This window comes from Typopeltis vanoorti, chromosome 13 (genome assembly GCF_054136105.1).
Source record: "Typopeltis vanoorti isolate ZY-2024b chromosome 13, IOZ_Tvanoo_1.0, whole genome shotgun sequence".
NCBI classification, from domain to species: Eukaryota; Metazoa; Arthropoda; class Arachnida; order Uropygi; family Thelyphonidae; genus Typopeltis; species Typopeltis vanoorti.
This window is the reverse complement of record NC_143561.1, coordinates 28,550,289-28,564,424: the sequence shown is the minus strand read 5'-3', so window position 1 is coordinate 28,564,424 and position 14,136 is coordinate 28,550,289. Positions and strand designations below refer to the sequence as shown.

At 34.0% G+C, this 14,136-nt stretch overlaps 1 protein-coding gene across 1 annotated transcript in view; it reads right to left on the bottom strand.

Moving 5' to 3' along the window:
- LOC150100014 (F-box/LRR-repeat protein 4-like) overlaps window positions 1-14,136 on the bottom strand; it is a 213,813-nt gene that overhangs the window by 57,993 nt on the left and 141,684 nt on the right. The window contains exon 13 of the mRNA XM_090403195.1: window positions 10,751-10,837. Coding sequence (XP_090259321.1) covers window positions 10,751-10,837 — 87 coding nt within the window. The remainder of the gene's footprint in view (window positions 1-10,750; window positions 10,838-14,136) is intronic.

Genomic DNA, 14,136 nt, shown 5'->3' with positions numbered 1-14,136 from the left:
TTTCCTGCTTTTTTTTTTGTTGTTGTTGTTCATTTATTTTAATTTTGATTTCAAAACCAAAATGCAGTCCCTTTAAGCATTTAATTTCAATTCAGAGTTAATTCAATATCAGCTTATCACAGGTGTGACTTTCAGTCTGTGATAATCCATCTGTTAGAGTAAATAACAGAAATATTGCTTTTAAAGAAATTATGTATTTTCATATTTGTTCATATTCCTTTAACCTGCACTAAAATAATTATACTAAAAAAGCAAACAAAGACATGTAGGAATTGTTAAACATCAGTAAAAGCAAAGAATAAATCTCTCACAAAAGGGTATTTAAGTGAATGTGTGGAATGGAAGTTGTTTACAGCAAAGTATAAATGAACAATATTTTACACAACTTTGTCAAAAATCAATACACTAATGGTGCAGTGATCTTCAACAGAAGCTTATTAATAGAATTAATGAAAAGATTTATTTCTGCATATGTGTGCAAAGACAGTGGAATGTTTCAGTCAAAACAATTTGACTAGATTGTTTGGACTGAAGTTCTGAATAGCATCAAACTTCTGAAATGGAAGCTTTGCATGGTATTGAGATAATGCTTGCAATGAAACATCATTCTAGAGGAATAGTAATATAAAATAGTCCTTCTCTCTAAAAACAGTGCAAGAGAATAGCAGGTATATAACTGCAAAGTTATTTACAAATCTGACAGATACTGAGAAAAACAAAAGCTCAATTAAAAAAAAAAAAAGTTTCTCCCATAGCAGACATTAGGGTACTACTAAAAGTAGTGCATGGTTTACAACTTTATACAGAATTAAGCTGATGTCCAAACACTGGTTCTAGATTGAGATGATTCTTTTACTTGTATTGCTTCTTGTCAAGTTGAGTAGATGGCATACTGCTTACTAACCAACCAATCTTGCTATGAACTGAAACAGACTGTAAAACAATATTCTCTCTAAAGATAGAGCAAGAGAACGGCAAGAAAATTGCACTGAATTTTACAGTGGACAATAAAAAATGTCTTTGGGTGGATGTATTTTTTATCCAGTGTGAGATTCCATATTTGCTCTCTAGAATAGCTTTTTCAGATTATCAGACTCTTAGCCCATCCAAAGTACTGAAATGGGTTTAAAAAAACTAATCTTTGTGTTTGCAGGTGATTATACATTATTTGATAGCTGTTGTTTATGTGGGTCTATTTTAAACTAACCACAATCACACAGGAATTAAATCCTGTGTGTGTGTGTGTGTGAAAGAGAGAGAGAGGTTTTAAACCCTGATTGCATCACATTATTTTATATAATTTGTGTCATATTCAAATTTTGATATATTATTTGATTATATCAATTATGTATCTGTTTTATATAAATTTATTTGAATGCTTAGGATTCTTTACAGAAAACCTCCATTCAACTATGCACTTGGAATTGATATATACTTGTGATATAAATTAAATCTTGGTTCTAAACATAGTACTATCTTAATTCTTGTAGACAAACTTATACGTTGGTAAGACATAACTGTCAGGTTTTAGGGAAAGACAACGTATACTAGAATATTAATTTAACACTTTAATTAATACTTCCTATATCTTGGTAATGTCACATTACCATCTTCGGGGAACACAAAATAATGATATGTGCATGCAGGCACTAACACTAAACAAATATGACTGAAGTCAGTCCTAGAGTCCTAAAGGTGCCCCCTAGTGGGCTAAATTGGATTGTCTTGGCTGTTAAAACAATTTGACAGTAGTTAGGGCTGATGTTTTTAGAATGCTTCCCATATTTGGGGCAGTTTCATGCATCCAAATTTGTTGAGGTTTGGGGAGTTTTTTTTTTTTTTTTTTAAGAGCTGAGGCTTTCTTCCAGCATATTTTGTGGTGGGTGTCCAAAGCATCGTCAGCAAGTGGCTGTATTTGAGAACTGGATATAGTCCTTATGTTCAGATGTCCTGAAATCAGCTGTTCTGCCTGTTTGGCTATAGTAGGACATTTTGCAACTACAAAGGACCTAGCATACTCCAGGTAGGTCTAGGGGAAGTGGCTGGTCTTTGGTGGAGCGGATAAGAGATGCCAATTTTTTATATGGTTTGCAACAAGTTGTCAGGTCATATTTTTTTAGGATTTTTGTTAGCTTTTCAGAAGTACTCCGGATATAAGGAATGGTGATAGATTTAAAGCAATCTCTGTTATGAAGGGGGAGAGGGATTGAGGAGGGTTGTGGTTAATTGGTTTTAATATTTTTGGAGGGTTGTAGCCATTGGCTACAAAGGTGTTAAGAATATCGTTAACTTCAGTAGTTAGGGTATTGTTGTCTGAACTGATTAATTTTCCCTGTTATATAAGGTTTTTATAATTCCATATTGCTGGGAGGGGGGAGGGTTGAATGTATCTATCTGTATGTGTAGGTTTTCTGTAACCAGAGAAAGCCAGGGATCCATCAGGCTGGCATGTAATCAGAGTGTCTAGGAAAGGGAGATTGTTATCCTTTTCCTTTTTAAAGGTAAACTGGATCCTGGGGTGTTGACTGTTTAAGTGTGTCAAGAAGTTGTGGAGTGTATCCAAGCCATGCAGCATAGCATAGACAAACAGTAGGTTTATGTGGAGCAGAGTTTAAAGCTTTTTCTTCAAAGGTCTCGCCAGGGGTGGAGAACCAATGGCTGTCCACTCTGTTTGTAGAATTTTCTTTGCCAAACAAAATAGTCTCAGTTCATGGTGAACTGAAAGAGGGAGGAAGTGAACTGAGATATTGGGAGGAAGAGGTCCAAGGTATCTTTGAATGGGACATTGGTAAATAAGGAGAGGACATCAAAACTGACCATTATGTTAGTGTTGGAGTGAGCGGTTTTCAATACTGGCTTTAAAGTGGGCTGAATTTTTTTGTGAAGATGTGTTGTCAGTATATTGTGTGAGCACTATGGCTAAATGTTGCATGTGGAGGAATCGATGCCATCCACAATGAGACATGATGGCACATTCTGTTTATGGATTTTTGGTAGTCTATACTTTCAGGGGGGGGGTCTAGAGCTAAAAGGTTTTAGTACTATCTTAACTAATTATTACATAACTTGCCTACCATGGAACTTAGAACACAGTAACAGAGTAATAGTCACTGAAGGTGCACTAAATACCACATGCAGCAGGAGGTTTCCAAAAGGTACATAACAGTCTGATGTTTTTTTTTTTTTTTTTTAATGCGTGTTCTCATCCATGAAAGGTTATTATAAACCTAAAGAACATTTTGTACCGTGGGCAGGCTAAGGATTTATTTATTTTTTTTTTTTTTTATTTTTGCCATTTTTATCAATTTTATATGTATTTTTTTTATTTATTTTTTACATAGCCTACTCTAGATACAAAACAAGGAACTTTTTTTCAAGACATTTCAGGCCTCCAATAAGTGGGGTATGGTCTCACACTGAGCAATGAAATTCATCTCCCACTTAAAGATAATCACAAACATCCCTGCTCTGGTAGAACTCACTGTCATGCTCTGTTTTAATGCTTTAAATAGGACATCTATGAGGAAAATTATCAGTGTGACTCCATGAGGAGGGGGGGGGGGATCATCATTAACTGAATTGCTCTCACATTTAGATAGAATTAAGTATTTTAGGGAGATTTTGTGATGTACCATCCCAAATGTGTGAACAGTATTCCAAGGTTGGTCAGATTTATATAGCATTAGCAGTTGTAAAGGTGAGAAGTAGTTCTTGAGTAGAAAAGGAAAGGACAGACATCTATTTTTTTGATGTTGAAGAAGATACTGCAATACATTTGTGCCAGGAAAGGTTAAAAGTCAGCCCAAGAAGAGAAATCTTGTTTGGCAATTCTGGTATTCTCAAAAAGTAAGTGAAAGTGATGCAAAACATTTTTTACAAGAAATAAGATAGCAGGAATGCATTTTGGTAGTAGCAAGTTCACAAAGTTATATTTGTTTTAATGAAGAATGGTAAGTAGATAGAGTTTAAGAGATTGGTTAAGAAAGATTCTGAAACTTTTAATGACTGTGCAAAAACTGTGTGTTTTTGCACAAAGAACTATGTGTTTTTCAAATAAATAATCTATATTGTTGGTTATTAATTAGCTAGTGGGCTTCTTCCAGGTAGTGAAGTTTGTTGTTGATACTAATCTCCATATTTTTTGGGAAATCTGAAGTGAAAGCAATGGAACAAATAGCTTTGATGGCAAATTTTTTTTTCTTCCAACCTTCACTGAATGGATAGAATAGTTTTTTTTAATGCTACATTATTATTATTATTATTATGAATGTGAGGACCCAACAGAAACTCGTGTTTAAATACTTATCATCTCTCTCTCTCTCTCCCCTTCCCTGAACATATCTGTCAAAGATGCAGATGTTTTCCCAACAGTATTCTTAGACAGCTTCCATAGATGACAGTGAGTTCTACCAAACCATTCATAAGCTGCAAAATCTCATCTGTATGTATACTGAAGAATATATTTGAAATGACCAATCTGAGGGAATACAATCCTAGATCTCAGAATGATTATTGAAAGAGGAATTTTTCAAAAGAATAAAAATACTCTGATAGTTTTTCTTGAATTGGAAAAAGCTTTGATAGTCTTGATTGGAACCAAATGCTTCAAATCTTAAAAACAATAAAGGTAGATTGGAGAGAGAGGGTGCTCAGGTTTAATTTCTACAAGCACCAAGAAACTCAAATAGAAACAACCAACAGCAAAACTAAAACAGCAAGGAAACATAAAGGTGTAAGACATACGTGTTCTCTTTCTCCAATACTGTTTAATCCCTACATTGAAGAAGCCATAGTTTCCTATAATTAATTATAAAATTAATTATAAGAAAATTGCTAATCGCAAATAAAGCAAATCTCTTGAAAATGCATTTGGAAATAAATAATCAACCCCATACAACATGTAATTTCCTTTAAATACCTTGAGATTATAATGGAAGATGGAGGAAGCCAATTAGATAGAAAAGCAAAAACAAACTTGCCAAAAAGGCTTCATATAACAGAAGAACCATTTTTACTAGTAAAGGACTCAACATTCGGTTTAAAAAAAAGAGACTGGTGGAAACACGCGTATAGAGCATAGCATTATATGGTTATGAGACTTGGACATTAACAAAAGAAGACACCAAAAAAGTTGGAGGTATTCCAACTTTGGTGCTGGAGAAGGATGATAAAAATTAGTTGGACAGAAAGAAAGACTAATGAAGTTTTAAACATGATTCAAGAAGAGCAGTTACTAATGAATCTCATCAATAAGAGAAGAAAAAACCTAACTGGACAACACCAGAGGCATGGAGCACTGCATACAGAAATAATGAAGGAAAGGAGCCAAGACACAGAACTACGAAGAAATGAATATGTAAGCACAGGATAGGATGTTATGACATAATGCTGCTACACCAATCTTCAGATTGATACACCTGAGAAGAAATCTATACTGCAAGATCCCCATACTAATTTGTATGTTTCTATCACATCATATCGCCTTTCCTCCATCTATTCCTCAAATTATGAAGACCACATTTCTTAAATCTGTCCTCATATGCACAATTTCATAGGCTAGTTATCATCTTAGTTTACTTGCTGCCAAATCTTTTCATTTTTACATCTCCTTGGAATACAGGCAACAATCCCAGATGAGTCTTTGACTCCATGAGGTCTTGAGGTAATAATAATAATACCGATAAGACCACATTTGGATTACTCTGCCAGTAATCCAGATCTTATCAAAGCTTGTAAAATGGGACAATAACTTCCTTATTCCTACAGGTTAGTGTTCTTTTTAACAGTGCTGTTATGCAATGTGATGACTTAACCAGCTTAGCAACATGACTCCAAAATTTTAACTCAGTCCACAACAATCTCCCACGTCTCTAGCATCATTGACTGCTTTCGATCAATTCTCATTAACATAATGTTCTGCCTGTAATGTCCCTTGTTCAAAATACATAACTTTATACTTGACAGCATGACTGACATTTGCCCATATAGTCAATCTTTTCAAATGAACCTGCAAGAATTCGGAATCAGCTGCATTCTTTATCACTCTCCCTAACTTAGCACCATCAATAAATAACTGAATATCACACTCAAGACTGTCTCCATTAATATACATATTAGTTAACAATGGCATACATGCACACTGCTGGTCCCCCTCCTCTTCATAGACCAAGCACCACAATACATCATCCTCTGATACCTGTTGCTCAGCAACTCTCCAGTCCCTATCAAAAGTTTATTTAGCAAACAAATAATCCCTTTGGGTTCATTAACACCCTGTCAAATGCCTTTCCAAAATCCAAAAGTATTGTGGTATATCCATTTTCCCTTATCCAATTCTGCTATGAATATGAGCATATTGCTAAATCAAGACCTAACTGTTAGAAAGCCATTATGTTCTCTACAGAGGATTCAACTGTTGTCTGCCCATATTCAGATGTGATTCTTAACCATCCTTTCCAATACTCTGATGACCACACTAGAAATACTAATTGGTCTATAATTTGATGCATCGCCTTAGTTCTATCCTTGTATAATGGAATTATCCAGTCTCTTTCCACTCATTAAGGATCATGCATGTGCTGAGACTCAAATTGAACAACCAGGTTAGAGGAATCACTAACTGTTTAGCACACTCCATCACCCATGCCAATATTCCATCTAACCCAACTGCTGTATTTGAGTTAAGCTCTTGTAACTGCTTTTATACTTTAACTCATCTACCTCTATTCTTTTATTCAGTTCACCCCAGCATCCAGAGAGTAAATGGATCTTCCTGGAATATATAACTTGCTGAAGTAATCACTTAACAAACTCTTATTTCTTCTGCATTTGACATTTTTCTACCATTTGCATTTACTAAGGTTATGCCTCAATAATCATTCTTCCTTTTTCTTGCCACAAAGTAATAAAATTCCTCCATAATGAAGGTTTATTTTCTTGATCATGAGAATTAGTAATAATATTTTTGGTTTACAGATCAAGTGTTGATCAATTTTATTAACTTAACCAACTAATTTTGCCACACTTTAACTGTTGGCATCTTCAGGACACTACATATAAGCAAACAATCTCACAATTATGTGTAACTATAAAACTGACAAGAATAACTGTAAAAAAACTGACTAGAATAATTACAAATAAAATAGTATCGAACGTGCATGAAACACATATCGCATGTACAAGATTAGCTAGCTGTTGCTAAGGAACTTTCTGTAGTTTGTATTAAAGTTCATTTCTTTTGTTTTTAAAGATTTGATTAGGGTTTTCCATATCTCTGGGAGTATTAGGCCTTGATTTCTGTTAAGGTTAACAGTAAGAATGGGCGACTGTGGCTGCTTCTTTGAAAATTCTTGAATGGTAATCTTCCTCTAAGTAAGGGGAACAACTTTTGTCCCACTCGATGACATGGTTATGAGAAATGAGACGAGAGTCCAGAAATGTCCTGTTTGTTATTTTTGACATAGCCAATGTGCTCTTTTTGCCTGATTTCAAGGCTTCTTGAAGAAGATATTCAATATATAAAACTATTGCAATTCCGTTTGTAAGTGGCATCTCCTACAAGCTCGCAGCCTCCTCAAACAACACAAAATAAGAGGAACATTTAAACCAATAGAATCTATTCGTCAACTACTAAGATCTCCAAAAGACAACCACTCTTTCTATAAATATGCTGGAGTTTATAATATTCCATGCTCGTGTGGCTCTAGTTACATCAGACAGACTTCGAGAAGCCTTGAATCAGGCAAAAAGAGTACACTGGCTATGTCAAAAAAAACAGACAGGACATTTCTAGCCTATTGTCTCATTTCTCTACAACTAATCATGTCATCGAGTGGGACAAAAGTTGTTCTCCTTACTTAGAGGAAGATTACCATTCAAGAATTTTCAAAGAAGCAGCCACAGTCGCCCGTTTTACTGTCAACTTAACAGAAATCAAGGCCTAATACTCCCAGAGATATGGAAAACCCTAATCAAATCTTTAAAAACAAAAGAAATGAACTTTAATACACACTACAGAAAGTTCCTTAGCAACATCTAGCTAATCTTGTATACGCGATACGTGTTTCACGCACGTTCGATACTATTTTATTTGTAATTATTCTAGTCAGTTTTATAGTTACACATAATTGTGAGATTGTTTAAACTTATAAGTGCCCTGAACCACACTTTAACGCCAACAGTTAAAGTGTGGTGAAACTAGTTGGCTAAGTTAATAAAAACACTTGATCTGTAAACCAAAAATATTATTACTAAAATTCCTTCATATTTCCTTTTGCCTGTTCAACTAACTTCTCTTTGCATATTTTGGCTTAGGTACTAGGTTAAAAAGCTGTCACTCTCATATCCTGTTCTTCATAGCACTCCAGAATATCAAACACTGCTCTTTTCATGATATCAGATGAACAATATCCCCTTTGGAAGTTTTTTCCACTTGATTAGACTATAATAAATTTAGTTTAATCCTTTATCCAAGTGTAAGCAAACAAAGTTTGCGCCTGAAGTATCTTCAGACTGAGGCAACTCATGGTAAAGGTGGACTAAGCATTCATCACTTGTCTTAGTACTCCCATAATGCAAAGCACATCTCCTTGCAGACATGTATAATGTCTATGCATTAAGGGAAGGGCCACTACCCAGACCGGTTTTGATTTATTGAGGTCTCGCCAGACCCAGAGGTGGTGATACTAAGGTGGAAGTAATGGAGAAGTCATATTTACCTATACGAGTTGCCAAAAGGTGTCTTACCTTATTATTAAATTACTCTGGATTAGAGAAAGATGTTGGAAGTTTTTTCCCACTTGGTTATACTATAATAAATTTAGTTTAATCCTTTATCCAAGTGTAAGCGAACAAAGTTTGTGCCTGAAGTATCTTCAGGTGAGGCAACTAGGTAAATATGACTTCTCTATTACAAATATTAATAGAGAAAAAATATGAAAATTAAATGAAAACCAAACCTTAGAGATACTGTAGCAAAATCTGAAGAAAACTAAATTAATTCAACATTTTCCTCAGAATTTAAGTACATGATGAAGCTGTATGAAAGGATAGAAAATTAAAACTTCACTGTAGACACTGAGAGCAGAAGAAGTTAAAGAGATAACCTTGCAACAAAGAAAAATCATACTAAAATTTCTTGGCAAATAAGTTAGTATGTGCCCTTAGAGAATATAGAGACAAACATAAGCAAGTTAAATTATGTGTAAAAAGAGATAAATCAAAGTATTTTTTTCATCATTTAAATCAAAGTCTTCTTTTCTTCCTTGATTTATTGATAAATCAATAAATCAAGGAAGAAAAGAAGATAAATATCATGAAGGTTGCCAGCCTGGTTGTTAAACTGAAAGTGGCATGTTATCCTATCCACTGTGGCACATGGATGTTGGTGAATGTGTAAGTGGCAGATGATTTCATTGCCTGATATAACTTTTTCAAGAAATTCAGGCATCTAGTATGCAGGATGGTGGTCTATAGAGCAGGGTTTTTGGAAATTTAACCCATTATCTAGTTGTGAATGAGCTAGATAATCTGGATTATCTGGCCCCTCCATAATATCAATATACTATAGATTCACCCAAAATGGATGGGATTCACATACTTTTTTTTTTTTTTTGAAGGATACTGAAAAAGCCTAGAAATTAAGGAAAGAAATAATGTAAAAGGAACCTGAGATGACAAACACTGAGGATATTCTGGATTTCTAAAATATTCACTAAAACTGTACATTGAGATAATCAGAAAGAAAAAAAAAGAGACATCAGGTACCCGAGATGATTCAAACACAGTTCTTGTTGCAGATCCAAATGCACTGTTTCTGCTGACTTCAATGCCACTCGTTCATTTTGATCTATACTAAGATTTTCCAGCTTTTGTTCTCCGGCTGCTGATCTAAGCTGATTATTTTAATGGTGCCAAGTATCTTTTCAGTATCAGTAAGTTGGAAACTGCACTGACACATCAGCAATCTCTCTCTCTCACACACAATTTTAAGACTGTATTAGCTTTATGAGAACAAAAAATTAGTCTGAACTCATTAATCTTTAATTTTCTCCTTATCATTTGCACATAAACGATTTCCATTTGCTATGAAGAATTTGTGCTGTACAAGTTATGGAACATATCAGATTAGATTATTCTCTTAATTTGTCAGAATATATGTAAACAATTATCTAAGCATGAACAAATCACTGTACAAAGAAGTTTATATAATACAGAGCCAAAATACCATGATTTTCATATAGCATGTGTGTTCATATCAATAGTAAAAAACTATGCTGCACAGATAAAACTGAATTTTATTATCTCTGAATTAGCACTGAACAAATAAATAACTAAGGTCATTTTATTATTGTTTCAAAGATAATAATGAACTATTATTACTGTACAGCTGACTTTCACTATAGCAAACCTAAGGATCACCGAAATGGTTTGTTAGAGTAGATGCTTTCAACAGTGAATTTCTTTTAGCACATCAATCTATTTAAAGTGGCTTTGGTCAAGAAATTTCAATAGTTTTGTAGTGAGCGAGTTTGTTGTAGAAGTGTTTTTGCAGGAGGGAGTCAAATGTGTTGAAATTAAACATATAATGAACTAAATTCATTTGATTATTATACAAAGTTAAGTGAGTTATTATTATTACAAAAGTAACATTCATTTGAATGAAGTCTAAAGTAGTTGGTAATATTGTTTTAAAATCTTAAAATGCTATAGTAATTTATCTTAATAATACACTTATAATTAATCATGTTACCTAATAGCAGTCAGAAATAACTTTCGAAGTTTATGACATTTATAAACCAATTGTCTCAGACATCCAGAATTTGCATCTAGTTCAAAGCTAAAAGAAGAAGAAAAATTTTGACATTTAATGCTTATTTCAGATGAAAACAAATAAACAAATTTGATTTTCAAATATATAGCTGAAATATAGTTCTAAATGTTCTATTTGGTAAATAAATGAACGTTTTGAGAAAATAATTAGAAAAAAGGTACATTCCATGCTTAAATCAGAGACTATTTCTGATCACTTCACTTACTTAGTTATCTATTAATTAGCCTACTACAGTGAGAGCTGATTGTAATCAGAAATAAATCTTGTAAAGATTTAAACACTTTTGCTGTTGTGAGAGAAAACAAGGCTATGAAGTGTGTCCATATTACAATAATCTACCATTTGTCTGATCTTCAAAACAGCAATCCTTCAAAGTGTCCAACCCATAAGTCAACTGATTGCTAAAATTGCACTTTCCCCTGATGCATGAGCACAAATACACACCTAACTCTCTCGATTTACATGGCAGAAGTACTGCATAAATGAAAATCAGAAATCTGAACTAGCATTTGAACAGAAAATGCAGGGATAGGTTCAGTAACACTCAATTAAATATTATGTATTTTTTAAAATAAATGTAACACTACTTTTCTGTAATAGATACACAACAAAAAATTTAAGGATAATAAAATATGCTATAAAACAAAATGAATACTTTTATTTAAGCAATTACAGACATAGTACAATATATAATATTGTACTATGTCTATATATAGCGCCTCTGTAGCGCAATTGGAAGAACAATGGTACATTGCGCCCTTCGATTGGAATAGGCCTAAGTTCGATTCTCGTCGTGACGGGAGGAATCTTTATGTGGACTTTTTCAATCGAAGGTGAGTTAGCCAATCTCATACAGAGATAGGCAGGGTTTTTTCTCCCGGAAACTCAGGTTTTTCATCCCGCATACAGACAAATTGGCCCTTCAGAACACACGCAATTTACAGACAAAAAATACTAGTTGTGGTGGTGGGCGGTAGATGGCGTTGATGGAGATGATTGGTAGTAGAGGTGGAGACAGTTGTATAGTAGGTGTCCTCCCACCAGACTCCTTGGAGGTGTCAGGAATAATAATAATAAAGCAATGTTTCAAACAATTTACATTAATGAATAATTCAGTAGTATTTACATTAGCTAGTCTACCAGTTATATAATAATTATAGGACACTTATAATTATAGATCATTTAAATCCACATTGCATACAATATAATATTTTACAAATTAATTATTACATCTAAAAACTGCATGCATGTGTCTGGCAGATTGATATCTCAGTGTACCATAACAGTCGAATAACAACTGGTGTGACATACTTAATAGCCATACTACCAGTGGGTACAAAACCCATAACAATAGATATAGAGAAGCTGCATAGCTGTTTAAATACAATATGCACAAATTTTTATTTTTATTTTTATTGATTCTTAAGCCAAGTCAAACCAAAATCATACTGTGTCAAACAAAAGCATTTTTTTGACCATGCAAAAATAAATTGTGCAATTCAAGTAACATGTAAATTGAAGGTTAGTTGTACCATGAAATGGATAACATATGGAAAAAATTATAGTACTGTCAGGGAAAAAAAAAAAAAGCACTAAAAATTTTTTTCCGAACATTCTAAAATGGATGCAATTCTAAAGAAAAAGTGATTTATATATAGCAGTTAACGATAAAAAACATCTGCATCCAAAAATTCGGGCTTCTGCTTTCACTCAAGGTGTTACTTAACCTCCAAACAGCTTCTAACTCTATACTAATTCACAAATCCATCTGACCACTGAATATTTCTCTCATATCTGAGGTGGTATCACTAAAAGCTCAGAAAAATACTGGATTTTGTAAAAGAGCCCTTTCACACTAAAGTAATTCATTATTAGTAAGCAAAGTAAACTAGAAGCAAGGATTTCCTTTTTAAAACAATGCCACAAAACAAACATAATATCTGCCTTTGCTAAATTTAAAGCTATCAAACGAGGTGCTCGTATTTACATCAACACTAGCCAGTGCGTGTATGCAACCAATATGATCTGGATTCCAAACAGAATTTCACTCTCAACATTTGCAACATCTCCGATCTTAAACAGTGAAATTCTTAACTTAGTTTCTCCAATAATCTTAACGATAAAAATAAGGCACATCATTGACCACAAGTTTGACTCACTTGTTCAAAAGCAAAAACTAGCCAAGGTCAACCCTGCAACCAACAAATGAGTAGTCAACATATCTGGACGCTCCCCCCTCCCCAACACACACACACACACACACACACACACACACACACACACACACACACACACACACACACACACACACTTCAGTACTCGCCAAAGGACAGGATTTTGCTATAATGGCTCACCATTACAAAAGCAGATAAAAAAAAGTGATAGTTGTCATGGACACTACAGAGTATGCCAAAAAATTTCCCTTCTACAAGATCAAGTCACTTTTTCTTCTTCTTTAGTATTCTGCAATTGAGCATTGAGCAGGTTCTTCTTTTAGTAGCAGAAACTTTCCTTCCACTCTCTTCTGTTCTGAGCCTTCTCTTTCAAGGTTGTGTACCTGTCTCCATTGAGCATGTCATCTAGCATTGTTTTCCTTACTCTTCCTCTGGGTCTTTTTCCGTCTATTTTTTCCTTCGATGGCATCTCTTGATGATTCCATTCCCTCTCAGAATATGTCCGATCCAGTTTCCCTTTCGTCTTTTTATCCTCCTTAACAGACTTCTTTCTTTCTTCTTCTACTCTTTTAAGACCTCTTCATTAGTTATTTTATCTGTCCATTTGATTTTTTCCGTCCTTCTCCAAATCCACATCTCAAAGCTTTCCAAAATCTTAATTTCTTCTTTCTTCAATGTCCAAGTTTCAAATGCATAGATGGAAACACTCCACACATAACATTTTATTAGTCTTTTCTTTAGGTTTCTATCCATTTTACTTCTGAATAAATTCCATTTTCTATTAAAGGCATCTCTTCCCATTGCCATTCTTGCTTTTATGTCACTTTTAATCTTCCATCACTGCTAATAACACTTCCTAGATATTTAAATCTCTTTACTTGCTTCAATTTTTCCCCATTTATTCTGATATCCATATTTGCCTCTTTCCTTGCTATTTTCATCATCTTTGTTTTTCTGATGTTAATTTTCATTCCATAATTGATACAGGATTCCAGTAATCTGTTCAACAGATGTTGTAGTCCTGTTTCAGTGTTTGATAGTAATGTCTTGTCATCTGCGTATCTTATTGCAAATATCTGTCTACCTTCAATCTTTATTTCTTCTTCCGAATTCTCCAGTTCTTCTTTTAGC